The sequence below is a fragment of the Fundulus heteroclitus genome, chromosome 21 (genome assembly GCF_011125445.2).
Source record: "Fundulus heteroclitus isolate FHET01 chromosome 21, MU-UCD_Fhet_4.1, whole genome shotgun sequence".
NCBI classification, from domain to species: Eukaryota; Metazoa; Chordata; class Actinopteri; order Cyprinodontiformes; family Fundulidae; genus Fundulus; species Fundulus heteroclitus.
Window position 1 is genome coordinate 33,080,419 of NC_046381.1, and position 14,489 is coordinate 33,094,907.

Consider the following 14,489-nt stretch of genomic DNA (forward strand, 5'->3'; position numbering starts at 1 on the left):
CCCGCACGAACCTGGAGGGTGAGCTGAGTGAGAGGAGGAACTAAAAAAAAAAAAAAAAACAGGAAAAATGCCGGACCAAAAAAACTAAACCATGACAGTTTCTACCAATTTTCATTTTAGAAAAGAAATATACCATTGCAAAAGTTCTTCAACATGTTTATACACTACTTAGAAGTATTTGCTTGATTGGTTTTATCTTATAAACTACTAACACAATTATCATATTTGCATACAAAGTAGTCGGTATTAGAAAAAAAAAAAGATATGTAATGTTTTCAGACTTTAAGTAATGAAAGGAAAATATATTTAGCCTATATTCATAATTAACAACGGTAATGTTTTGCAACAGGAAGACTTCTGAAATCAACATTAAAAACACAGATGTCCTGTCATGTTCTCCACCCCACTTTTAATATCTCTGGTAAAAGAGAAGTTGTGCTTCAATTAATATCTGATACCCTTATGTGCTTGTGGGACAGGATAGCTGTCATACTTGTAGAGATGCTGCTTTTAAGACATTGCACCAGGCTCTTCACTGATTTCTAGACCTGCTTATATTAAGTTATTTCTTCTTTTAAAACTGAAGTTTTCACTAGATATCATGTTGTGCAAAACAATATTCCCTTAAGTTATTCTGCTCTTTGTAGAGTAACGCGGGAAGTGGAACGATAGGCTCGGGGATTTTTTGAATTTTTAGAGATAAGCTCTCTAGGCAGACAATGGAAAAATGAGCTGCAGATAAAAGCTGTTATTAATGTATTTTACTGGGTTTTACATAGGTGCATGCCGGCTTCTCTTTTGTAACTCCGCTGAGTGAGACGGAGAACAGGCACAAGGGGAGAAGCGCGGCTGAGGATATGTGTTGTGATAATAATACCTGCGGATGTTATCTTAGTTGTCCACACCGCCTCCACGGGATTGCCTAGTAAGCAACGGGCCAAAGCAGGAGTGCCTAAACTATTTCCAGGGGCCATTTAAAAAGAATTTCTCTTCTACCTCAATTCAAGAATGGCACAAATTTAGCTTGAAACTCAAAACTAGAGGTAGATGGACACAGATTACGTACAACTTAGTTTTCTTGTTCACCATCCCGTGAGTAATTTCCACTTGATCGTTTTGACTGGTGGGGTGAAAAAGTTTAGACACCACCAATCTAAGGGTGGTAACTCAGAAACACAGGGTACAGCCTGCAAGTTTGCTGCTTAACATATAACAAATACATGGTGCTCCTAGCCATTTGGAGTTTCAAAACACTGTTACATTTACAAGAATGACGAGTGGTGCCATTTTAATTCCCACGCCATGGCTGTAACAGATTTTTTTTTTCTAGTTGAAAGAAACGTGTAGAAAGAATGTAGTTGGGTTTTATATATTTTTTATTAACATAAGGAGTGAGGAAAGAAATTACATTTGTTTATTATATCACAAACTCATTGTAAACAACAATCATTTCATATATCACAAGCTAATTGTAGGAAATACTACTTTAATATATCACAAACTCATTGTAAAAAACACTACTTTAATATATCACAAACTCATTGTAAACAACCCCATTTTCATATATCACAAGCTAATTGTAGAAAAGACTCATATAATATATATATTACAGAAAGATATGAGAAAACATTTATGCATTGGTTTCAAGACCCCTGCCAGTACTGCGTGATGGTTTCAAGTTGATCTTTTAAGTCATAGTTTTCTTGAACCAGCTGATTATACACCTCGCTGATGTGGTCATGCACCCGCTTGGATAGCGTCAATTCGTACAGATAGGCCTGTGCGACGGCATTGACTGTGTCGTTGTCTTGATGGATGTTGCGAGCGGCTAAAAACCGTTGAACGGCATCGATGAAACGCTCGTTATAAAGCATTCGCATTACACCGTAGTAATTACTTTCAAAGAACCGGTCCTCAAGCTGCTCCAAACATTCATGGTCTCTCTGACTCGGACGATCATTGATGCATCCGTAGCACTTTCCACGCATGTACTTTTCGATGGCGGTGCTCAAAAGATGGTGCACCACAGTTTTCACCGCTTTGATGAAGCCAAAGCGGATCCACCCGTCGTATTCATCAGCGCCGGTGTCAGCGTCTGGTTCCCCGGATGGAATCTGCACGTCCTCACGCGGTGATGGGGGTGGGGAGGCTGGTTCTCCTTGGCCGGAGGGAAGTTCTGAGTCCTGGAGCTGTGAGTACTCAGACTGAGAAGGGTCAGGGGTGGGTGGAAGATTCAGCACTTGTGAATCTTCCTCCTGGGTCTCTGACAGAGACGGCATGGCTGGAACCATGGCTGGAAGTGTGGTTGGAAGCGTGGAATTCTCATCCCATAAAACAAAGTACTCGGGCCGTACATGCACGCCTCCTGGGGCATTGGCCCAGTCGTCGATACGCTTCTGCAGCGATGTGAGGAGACTCTCGCTGTCGCTGTCGAGTTCGGAAGAGGATTCAGGGGTTGGCGAGGGTGAAGGAGGGTGGTACGGTCCCGGAAAGAATTTGTCGCTGTCCGGGGAGCCATGCTGCGGTGATGTTGAATCGGTAGTTCTTTCAACCGCGTAGTTGTTCATGGTTTCAGATGCTAAAAGTCTGGTCACTGAAGCTGCATGGATGTTCCGATCGGTCTGCCCGGTTGTTTTTTTATACTGAGAAGGGGTGTGGTTAACATTGAAGGGGGGCGTTATCGGGTGTTGTGAGGAGGGCGGGTCTAAAAAGCTACCACTTTCTTGAGCCTCAAAACATCTCTCCAGTCGCAACAGTTGCAGAACAGCGTTGACATCCGGTCTGCTATCATCTTGTCACACCATGCGTTAAGCAGAAAAATAACCGGAGTTGTTTTATCTTGAGCCTGTCTCGGAGTTGCGCGGAAGAAACCATCGACCGGTAAGCCCCGTTTTTGATTGTCATGTTGGTGAGAAGATCCTATTTGTTCTGTGTCAGTTTCAAATTCCTAGAGTGGGGGAGGGGACCGGAAATGGGGGAGGGGTATGGATTCCGGAAGTGGGGGAAGGGACCGGAAATGGGGGAGGGGTATGGATTCCGGAAGTGGGGGAGGGGACCGGAAATGGGGGAGGGGTATGGATTCCGGAAGTGGGGGAGGGGACCGGAAATGGGGGAGGGGGGCCGGAAATGGGGAGGGGGCCGGAAATCAAAGGGGGACCGGAAATGATTAGGGTCATAAATCACCCATCGATTAAAAAGTGACAGAAGGTATACCCTATTAGTGTGTATTGCTATTATACCATTCACTATCAAATTTTATTCAGATAGAGTTTTTTCACCTCTGATGTCTCATATACAGCGCAATAAACAGATAGTAAAACATCTGATAGGAATAATTTTCAAAGCTTGCATGCATTATCAACAGATATGAATCAAGATAGAGCTGTTGTTGAAGTAAGGTTGAAAGAGAGTCAAAGCTGTGACAAAACAAAACAAAACAAGTCCAGGGCTCCATTAAAAAAGACATTATTAATCTCAGTGGGACTTTCCAGGTTAAATAACAGCCAAAGTATGGCAAACAGCACATGTCCTACCTATGTTAGATTTTTCAATGCCTGGCAGCACATGGCCTGATTGCCAACCTGGCAAAATGCTAATTTGCGTTGCCAGTCATAGACTTTTTGGGCCATCGCATTTCTGCCAGTGGTGCTGTTCCATCGGCCAAAAATGTTCAGGCGGTGTCAGATTTTCCACGCCCATAGACAGTTAAGGCCCTGCAGGAGTTCTTGGGAATGTTTTTTTTTTTTTTACAACCGTTTCATCTCCTGGCCATGACTGATCATACTACCCATTGGCCTGAAGTGGTCCCCTTATCATCCATAACGTTGGTAGTGGTATGCCAAGCTTTTTTGTAAAACTGGGTTGCATGTTTTGGCCCTCCTTCAGAGATTACTTCTGACAGACGCCCACGGTTTGTTTCAGAGCTTTGGTCCACCATGGCTAAAGGTCTGGGGGTCAAGATCTACCGCACTACTGCGTATAATCTGCAGGCTGGTGAATTGTGCGAGTGGTTTCACATAAGTGGCAGACCAATAGGGGGCTCCACTCACACCTATATGATGAGATGTTTTGATTTGAAAAACGTATTCTTTTGTTGGAGCTTATTATCACACTGTGTACCGTTGCTCAAGTCAGTTGGAGTCAAGTAAACGAGGTGATCAAACCTAGCTCTTGTGTCGTCTTTCTTACTCCTCCACAACATATCAGTCACTCTCAGTTTCTAACACAGTCAGTCTAATAAACTATTTTTGTGACCAGACACCTTACATATAATGGAATCTCTAGCTATTAAGCACCATGATTTTAATGTTCGTTAGAGAATTAGATACAATATTTACTTACCGAAAGATACTTGACTTGGTTTGATCAAGACTGTTTCAGTGGAAGAGAGATCACTGTTGTCAGCGTCATACTCAGGTCAGCACACATTCGTACGACGGAGTATTAGGGCCACACATGAAGAGAAAAAATATTTTTGCCATGACGAGATTAAACCCCGACATGTCGACTTTAAAGTCGCCATGTCGACATTAAACTCGCCATTTCGAGAATAAAGTTGATATATCGTGGCGACTTTAATCTCGACATTCCAAAGTTTGGAGAAAAGAGCAACCGCGCTCCACAGCTGCAGTCTCTGCGTTTTAATTAAGTGTGAAGATAGTCTTTGCCGTGCTGCAACTGTACAATCATCACTGGAAGCGGTGGCCTACCAATAAGTAACGTCTTTCCCTAGTGATGCTCACCCTGGTTCGCAGTTCTGAATTTGAGATTCTCGAAATGTTGAGTTTAATGTTGACATGGCGACTTTAAAGTCGACATGTAGAGTTTAATCTCGTCGTGGCAAAAAAAAAATTCCCTTCATGTGTGGCCCTAATACTTCGTCGTACATTCGACAGCTTCTGTTAAAGTGAAAGTATTTTCATTCCTGGGTCTCAAAGCTCTGCTGTGATTGGTCCTTTTCAGTGAGGTAGACACACAGCAAACAGGTTCTTAGCCAAATATCTATTTTCCTTGGAACTGGCGAGTCTAAACTCCTTCAACTTTATGTAGATAAAAAATAAAAGAACCCTTAAGGGAGATAACTCAAGTCTTGTCATGTGATGTTTGACGGATTTTAGGATGTGTTTTTTATTCTTATTTTATGGGTAAGTGGTGACACCTCTTTGTGCAAACAGATTTAAAATGCTGAAACAACTGCTGGATATTCATTTATATTTGGCTAGTAAATGTTTTTTGTCTTTTTACCTTTTAATGGTGAATCAAAATACTATTCCTTTTTTACCTCTATGTCAGATTGTTTGATGTTTTGGAGTTCAAATTGTCTAAAGCATTTTAATTGATTTGAATTTTTTTTTTTTTTTAGATTAGACATTATAACTTAGAATTCCCACATACCATATTAAAGTTCTGTTTACTGCTTCTGTTCATCTACTAATCAACATTTCAATATAATGATGATAAATCCTATAAGTAGCTATTAGGTTTTTGTTTGTTTTCGAGGAATCATCCTTATCATATAATAGCTGTCACCATTCTCTTCTGCTGACAAGCATCCTCAAGTAGTCAGACCATCCCCTCCACCTGAGAGGAGCCCATGGATGCAGGAACAAAGGCTGCACCACTGGACCCTTCTGAATGACCGTCTTCTCTAACTAATCAAGTACGAAAAGAACATTAAAAACAGTGTTAGACTCTACTATGCTGCCTGAGTTCTGGATCTCAGCTGAGAGGAAATAGCCACAATTATCAAACACTGCTATCGACTTATTTGCGCAGATTGGCTCCAGATCCATTTTCAATTACACTTTTTTTATCTATATTAAACAACAGCACAGTGTAATACAGTTTCATGGGGTGAGTGCATGTTTGGGAAGACCATTTTGTTTCGTGGTAGGCTAAAAGGTTCTGGAATCCCATGATAGGCTAGAGTCTGGAATAGGTTCACAGAAAGACAGGAAGTACAACACGAAGCATGACTCATATACCTTTTAGGGCATAGCTCAGTTCCTGGTTTATTGCAAAGCAAACATAACAAACCACTGTAAGATTGGCAGATATCGTTATTCACAGAGCTTAACACCACGAATCATGTGGTCCACAGCAGACCACAGCTCAGGCACAGCAGCAGCAGCAGGCCCCTCTTCGTGTTCAGATGAGCACTGAGGATGTGAGACAAAGTGAGTTAATGTTAAATATTAACCAGGTAATTTCTGCAAGTAAAGTTTCGCCATTTGACTTTTATAAAGTCAGCTATTGGGCATTTTCTCGTTAAAAAGGCAATATTTAAATCATTGTCTTGTAAATTAAACGTTTGTGTTATACCATCTAAAAATGTGTGGGGATGTGGACATAATGAACAGGAGTGGAGCTAAAGGGGTCAGGCTGTCTTTCTGGTAAACTAGAATTGTTGGACAATTCTAGTAAAAGTAGGCATTCTCAAACTACTAAGGAGGGCCCTCACAACGACAAGGCACTTTACCCTCCTTCCACCAACTAACTACCTCCTCCTTTTTGGATGTTCCATTGTTCTGTGTTATGTTGATGTTATATGCATCTTATCTTCAGAGGTGGATTGCCACACAAACCAAAAGCAGTAATGGTTGAGTTCAACATTAAGATACTGCCATTGAATATTAATGGTTTAAGTATACCTATGAACAGTGTGCGATTTGCAAAAAAAAAAAAAAAAAAAAAACAGAGGGGGGGATCATTTCAAAAGTTTTATTAATGAAAAAAAGTAATGTACTAATAATGGTTAGCTAGCAGGTGCTCTTTCAGGTAGCTAGCTAGATTCAATAGGTTAAACTATTGTTTTTAAACTTGCGCCATCTACTGTCGGGACTTGGGAGTGGGTATTAGTTTACTTTAACCGCTTTGAGCAGAAAACGTAATAATACTCTTAAAAACAAAATCTATAATATTACTTATTCAGACCAGAAAGGGGGGGGGGGGAGAGAATGTATCCCCCCCAGGGATAAAACATGAATGACCAGAGGGAGGGACATCACACACAAACAGAGGGGAGGTGTAAATCCCCCCATCCCCCCCAGCAAATTGCACCCAGCCTCTGAAACATCAGAAGGTAATGACTAAATTACAGAAGGTTAAGTCAGACTATTTATTTACAGGAAACTGCTGTCTAAACCGAAAAGCACAGAACTTAGGAGGTTTGGATATGCTAATTTATTTGGTAATCCATGTGGCCACGGATTTAGAAGAGGTATGGCTATACTAACTTCCAACACTGTAACATTTACATGTATCAACGAAATTAATGTTAAGTAAGAGAGATTTATCCTTCAGCTGGAAAACGAATTGTTGACATTGGTTCTTCAGCTCTTAAACTCAGCAGCCCCCAGTTCTGGGGGAGAAAAATAAACTTTTTTGTTTTCTTTTCACTAGGTTTATTACTGAAAGTTCCTCATGTTAAACATAGCAAATTTGGTACCACAGATTATCTAAGATTATTTCAGTGGAGTTTGTGATGGATGAATAAAGTGTGATCAGATGTAACTGTGTTAAACCATGTAATAAACCTTTATCTGGAAAAGGAACTTATTTATATTAGATACTTAAAAAATTGGACTAAGTGATAAAGCAGTGAATAAAACCACTCCACCAAACACCAACTGCAAGAATAAGAATGAATGTCATGAATGCCAGGCAAGGCGGTTGCTTTATTTGTAACTTTTATAGAGCCCCTGGCACAAGCAAACAGACAGTAAAAATGTTGAGATGATTAAAACTAGGAGAGAAGACATCATCATTAAAGTTTTTGCTGGCGATGTCATCATCACCAGCAAAAACTGCCTAAAAGGAATACTTTCATGCAGCACAAATTAGGCCCGTGCTTTGCTGGTGTGACAAAGATTTGTCAATTTACACAGAAACTGTGCTTTAACCTGGAGCAAAAATCCAAACTGGAGAAAGAACACAGACTACTTCAATAGATAGCATATGATAGGAGTTTTGTCCATAATTCTCTTGACCAGAGAGTCAAACAATAGATTCAAAGTGGAATAACAGCACTATGTACTGAGTAATCAAGACTTTTTAGATTTCTATAAATAAGAGATATTTTTGGCAAGGAAATTACTCACATTTTAATTAGGATTCAATTAGAACTCAATTAGGATAGAAATAGAATAATCAGAACAATAAATGTAACTAGGGAAATGGGTGTAAACATTTCTGACAATGAATGGTGCCATATTTGGAGAACGCAGCAGTCAACTATTTTGTCACGCGTTTTGAGATTACACTGTTGGAAGAATTTAATAAGTTTCTTAGTCACACCCAAAATTAGAAACAAATGCTCATCTGTACCACAGATATGTTAGAGAAAATGTGGAGCTTTTAATGTTGACCATTCTCCAATTTTTGGCTTTGACCCAGCATTACAACATTTTGAGATGATGTTCTGGGCCATTCTGGGCTATGATATATCAAAGTCGTGTATGGTTCATTTTGGATTCTCATCGACTGGCTAGGAAAGACTAAACTAATAATTTAGAAGCAAATTCAAGAAACATGCCAGCTTGTTCCTTTCAAAAATGCAATCAAGAAAACGTATTATATAACAATGCTATGTGAGGACTTCATCCTGTAGAGCAGTTTATAGTGTGACACCCAGTCATAAAAACTGAGCTTTGCCTGTACTTGTAAACGAGGATACTGTCTCGAATCTGTGTGTACTCTGCACAGACGTTTGCAGATTCAGGTCCATGAAGTTATGTGGGAGCCATAAGATTCGGACATACAGGACTTAATTATACACTATTTAAAATAGAAAAAGCATAATACAGGGAACTGTGATCACTGTTTGAAAGATGAAAGAATAGAACATGTTGTATAGGTATGCTATGTTGTGTTTAGATTTAGTTTTATTTTTGTTACCTTCTTATTAAACTGCAAATTACACACACAACTTTCCCTTGTGGCTGATATGTATTTCAATATATTTAAAGGTTAGAAACTATTCCAAATGATTGTTTGAGAAAGAAATTGGTTCTCATACTCTGAGGATGCCCCTCATATAGCCTTGACCCTCTCTGATCCCCCATCAATAAAAGTCTAGCTCCAACACTAACCATGGGGGCTCACCAAGTTGTTTAATATATAGCAGCTAAAATGTTAAACTAAACTCCTCCACTGAGTTAGCAAGAGACCTGTGGAGAAGCAAATATGCTAATCAATACAATTGTTAAAATAACTGCCATACCACAGTCAGCCCTCCTTATGGGGCCAATGTAACCTGAATTCAAAGTCTTTCTGTTGCATTTGCCGCAAAAAAATCTTATATTTTGTCTTCACAATGACTATTCTTTAAATAGAATATAATACATTTCACAGGTTTCAGCCTTTAATTATTGGAAGTGTTTTGAATAGTGTAGTTTTTCGATAACAATGATAAAGTCACTGTGTAATCCTGAAGAATGATTATAAACCTTATTCCATTAAAGTTCCAGAAATGTGTCTGTTGCAGTATTACACCTTACCTTCACCAGTGGGGTAATTCCTCTGAAGGACACAGATCTCACTTAGGGGAGCAGAAGCGTCCAGCAAACAGAACGCTCATGGTGGCATTATGGCGGATGAAGAAGAGGAAGGGATGGTTTGCAGTGAACTCAGGTGGCAAGCTAAGAAGCTCAATACAGCAAGTAGTGGCAGCAGCAGCTTCAGTTCCCTCTTCATTCACCTCCACAAAAGCTTTGTGGGAGACTTTGGACAGAAAGAGCTCCTTGCAGCCAGACATACCTGTTCCAGGAAAGAAAAGAGAAATAGAATGACGACCATTTTCATAAATGTATGAAAGTATGATAATCAAATTTCTGACAATTATTATTACAAAGCTGCCTCCTTCTAAAAAAAATAGTCAAGTCCAGTTTTATTCTGAAAATATTGATCAATGAATTTTCTTGTTTCCAAAATCTGAAACTCTGACACAGTGATCAGTGCTGTAAACTAAATGTAACATATTTGTCTGTTTCCTTCATGTCTCACCAGTGAGATCACACTTTGTCTCATCAAAGACATCCTTCATGCCCATGCTGCTCAGGACTTTCTTCAGGTCATACGCCTCCTCCAGCTTGAATCGAGGCAGCATCACTTTCAGCCGAGACCTTTTCATCTTGTCTGGATGAGTCCACTCCATGAATTTCTCATAGGTCAGGTGTTTCTCCAGCTGGATGGATAATATCTCACATAGTTCAGAGAGAATCTAGAGTTTTATCAATCTGTGACACTGAGAGAGTCCTACCTTCTCCAGACCGGTTGTATCGTCTTCAATCTCTTTAGGTAAAATGATGAGCATGCTCAACTCCTTCCCTTTATAAGGCATCTCTAGGATCTGTCCAGCAGAAGGTTTCAGACATTAAAGAAATGTGCTGGCAGCTTTGCATGCAGTAAAAAAATTATTTATGTATTCATCAATCATTCTAACTAGACTTTTTCCCTCACTTGCTGCTGATCCAACTGAACTTCTCCACTGTGGGTCAATAAAAGATCACTCTATTCATTACCTGACAGTTAACTTCAGGAACGAAAGCATTGGGGAAGGAGGAAGTCTGTTTCATCATCTGTACTGGTTTTCTTTCTTTCTGTGGAGAAATACAAGAACTCAGGGATCTTACAAACAACATTTTAAAGTGGTTGGAAGAAACAAATGACAGAACTAGTAAAAGTCAGACAAATATCCTCAATAGAGATCAGGGTTAAAATATCACTCTTGATCACCACTGACTATCAGACAAAAAAGTAATTCTTCCTCCTTGATGACTGCTCCTCTTCATCCTGGTGTACAGTGTAATATTTGGCTTAACAGAGACTTTTTTCACTTCTAGTTGGTTAATCTGCTGTCATGTTCACTGTTACCTTGTTGAGTTTAAACTCAGCCTCAAAAGTGTGAATTCTCAGAAATGGTTGATCCCAGGTTCCTTTAAAGTAGATGGCATTAACCAGGACCATCCTGGTCATGTTGTTCACCGCGCCCCCAGTCACTATATCTCTGATTTTCCCTGATCACAACATGGACACAACATGGATCAGATGAGAACCAACACCACAGAGGCTGCAGCTCTTAACAACATCACAATTACACACTTCTCCACCAGATGGAGCTCATGATGTTTAGATTTCTGATGGTCTGTGTGTGTGTGTGTGTGTGTGTGTGTGTGTGTGTGTGTGTGTGTGTGTGTGTGTGTGTGTGTGTGTGTGTGTGTGTGTGTGTGTGTGTGTGTGTGTGTGTGTGTGTGTGTGTGATCCACCTTGGGTCTGCTCCTCCACCCAGCTGTTGATCTTGACCCTGGTTTCCTCCCAGCTGGTGCTGAAGTCCACAGACTCCAGCTCTGAGTTGTAGTGAGTCCTGGTTTGAGTTAAAAACTCCTAGAAACACAAACAGCAAATTCATGATTTAAACCTAGAAAAACAATCATCTACCATCAGTGATTGGTTCAGTTTATGTAGTGAAACAATACTGCAGCCAGCAATGCTTTATTCATTTCATTCTATGACTCTAATGATGATCTTAAACATTCAAAGTAGTTTTATAATAAATCAAACTATCCTAAACATGCCCATGTTTGCTCAGGGTGACTAACCCACCCTCACCTGCAGAAAGCTGTAGGTCTGCTCTCCATACAGCCTGTTGGCAACACTGAGAGCAAACGGAGCTCCTGGCTGGTTGAGATCTCTCAGCAGTTTGGCAAACAGACCGTGGACATCATCCTGACAATCCTGGGTTTTCAAGCACTGAAAAAAAATCACACATTTACGTATGTGTCCCTCTATGTTTTCTGTTCAGCTTATTCATGTTCAGAGTGTGAAGATCACCTCTGACATCTGAGTGGCTGTATTGCCTCTGGCTCCCAGCATCACCATAGCCAGAGCTGAAGAGATGCTGAAAGGAGAGAAGAAGATGTTTGCAGTCTTGTTGTCCTCACTCAGCTTTCTGAGCAGAGCCAGGGAGAAGGTGGTGTTGGCCTTGGCTAGAGAGCTGGGTGGGTCCATTGTGTCTGATGTGAAGAGAGGATAATCATTTTAAAGTCATACCATGTCATAAGAACAATAAACTGCATACAAAGACTACATAGGAAAAAAAAACATGAAATTACTTTAGGCACAAGTTTTTGTTAGCATTTTGTTTATATATTAGAAAGAATGGTTAGTGTAAGTGTTCCTTATGACTTACCAACTTTACTCACCAAAAGATACTGGTTGTCTTGAAGAGATCTGAACTGTTTTATAGCAGGGAGGGGATAAAGAAGTCATTTTCAGGATGCACGACTGTCTTCAGACCAGTAACAGCCACACAGTCTTCATTCCTTGATTCACACTGATATTCATACCATTGACCCAGTCTTTAGTGGCAACCCAGTCATCCTCAGTTCCTAATAGTTTGTTTTAATAACAAACTATTTTTGTATGGGTGTGACTAGCTCTCATACATATCACAACTCTTTAGCTATTAAACAACATTAGTTTACATACAATTTTTACTTACCAAAATATACTTGTCTTGAATTGATCGGGACTGTTTCAGTGGCCGAATAGATCACTGTTTGCAGTGTCATACTCAGGTCAGCACACATTCGACAGCTTCCGTTAAAGTGAAAGTATTTTCATTTCTGTGTGTCAAAGCTCTGCTGGGATTGGTCCTTTACAGTGAGGTAGACACGGGAAACAGGTTCTTAGCCAGACATTATATTTCCTTGGAATCAGTCCATCTAAAGTGAGCAGCAGAGCACTCCAAAGAAGCAGCACATAGAAGCAGTCCAACCATATTAGTTGTACCATGAAATAGCAGAGCTGGAGAGAAAATTGCTGAATGAGAGCAGAATTTTACCAATGACCACTCTCTTATTACAGGTACAATGCAAACATTCTCACAAAACAGCCCTTGAAAAACCAGTTGCACAGTTGCAAGTTTTCTGCAGGACAAAATACACTGGAACTTGTTAGGCAAGTTTCCACACAGCGTCTATTATCTTTGTAAGAGTGACGAGCCACGGCAGGTTTTCATGACTAAAAGAAGAAATCTGAATGTCCTCTTAGTGAGCAGCTGTTTGCTGGACTCTCACCCCGCAGTGAGGCTGGAAAGTGTGATTATCCACTTCATATTTGAAGAACAGTGTCAATCCATCAACTTTGAGAATGAAATGCTCATTTGCTTATATGTGTATCCTACTTATTTTAAGGTATCATGATGGAGCAATAACAGTTGGCATTTTGTTTTGTAGGGCCTCAGCCATGAGGAATATACAGTAGATTAACTGGAAGTTGAGGAAAAACAGCATGCAGGAAAAATTACTTGATACCTGCGGCCTACTCGGACGCTCCTTTCTCTGCTCCCTGCTTGCTTGCATTTTCCTCCCTTTTTATCTCTTAGCCAAAACTACAGAAAGTTGGATTTAGTTATTTTATTTTATTTATTTTCTTGATTTATTTTTGATTTAGATTTTTTCCCCCATGTGGACTATTTTAGTTTTTAGCTAATCCACACAAGATGCCTCTTTACAACACCCCAGAGGAGGCAGTTCTCAGGAAAAATGCTCTTATGGTAAGAATTCAACATGAAGTGGATATGGAGAAGAACCACCCGATTCAAAGGATGCCTACCTTCACCACAATGGACTTTGACAAGCTTTTACAGAAGATAGCTGTTATGGAACTGAAAATCTGTCGACTCGAAGTGAATTATGATGTAAACGCCGTGCATGGAAATGAAACAACCCTGCCTGTGATCCCAAACGGTGACCACCAGCCCAGCGACTCAGCGAACAAACAGTTCCCTGAGGAAAATGAGAATCCCTGGATCACTCTGGGTGCAAGACCAAAGGATCAACGAACCCCGCACCTAGACAAAGAAAACTGGCCGAGACTACAGAGAGATGTCCCAAGACAAATGAAACAACAACGGGCTGTTCTCAAAACAAATGATAGGAGGAAACCTGCTGGAAATGTTGGAATTCCGTTACAAAACAGATTCGCTCCGCTCCAAAATGTGACCCAGGAGGATCAAGAAATCAATCAGAGGTATGCCACGATTTTCATTCTAAGACATCACAGAAAAGACATGCCACAGGGCCAAGGTCCCTGATATTATGCAATAGATCTGTAAGGGGGATTAAACATTTCTGTAACAAGAAAAACACAAAAGTGTTGATTTATAACCCTTCAAACTGTGGCTTGGTGTCTGATATATCAGACATCATTCTGAGGATCTTAAAAGAATGCCCGACCTTGGAAAAACTCATAATACAAGCTGAAGCCCTGGGCGATGTCACCCGGATAAGAAAATCAAAAGTATTGAAAGAGGATTACATTCGTCTGTTGAACTTAGTTGATGTCCCCAATGTCAAGGTGTTTCTCAGCGGCCCTCATACGCCCGTTAATTGTGGAGACGAGATTTTTTTCCAGAATTCTGATGCTAAACAAATGGCTGAAAAAAACATGCAAACAAACAACTGTAACCTTCATAGACAACTTTAACA

At 40.3% G+C, this 14,489-nt stretch overlaps 1 protein-coding gene and 1 pseudogene across 1 annotated transcript; both read right to left on the bottom strand.

Moving 5' to 3' along the window:
- The window catches only part of LOC105920364, an 84,859-nt pseudogene that overhangs the window by 31,595 nt on the left and 38,775 nt on the right, over positions 1-14,489 (bottom strand).
- Positions 5,986-12,850, bottom strand: LOC118556926 (leukocyte elastase inhibitor-like). The gene is made up of 11 exons (XM_036125561.1): positions 12,500-12,850; positions 12,201-12,233; positions 11,830-12,011; positions 11,608-11,748; positions 11,265-11,382; positions 10,873-11,015; positions 10,521-10,598; positions 10,259-10,348; positions 10,003-10,183; positions 9,498-9,756; positions 5,986-6,158 (listed from the first exon to the last, which is right to left on the bottom strand). The coding sequence occupies exons 1-10, from the start codon at positions 12,585-12,587 to the stop codon at positions 9,536-9,538; spliced, it is 1,275 nt and encodes a 424-aa protein (XP_035981454.1). The 5' UTR covers positions 12,588-12,850; the 3' UTR covers positions 5,986-6,158; positions 9,498-9,535.

Excerpts from the sequence above, each read along its gene's own strand:
- LOC118556926 (XM_036125561.1), bottom strand. The coding sequence starts at position 12,587 with ATGTGTGCTGACCTGAGTATGACACTGCAAACAGTGATCTATTCGGCC. Across the intron at positions 11,749-11,829 it reads CAGCCACTCAGATGTCAGAG|TGCTTGAAAACCCAGGATTG; the intron begins GTGATCTTCACA and ends ATTTTTTTTCAG. Across the intron at positions 9,757-10,002 it reads GACAAAGTGTGATCTCACTG|GTATGTCTGGCTGCAAGGAG; the intron begins GTGAGACATGAA and ends TTCCTGGAACAG.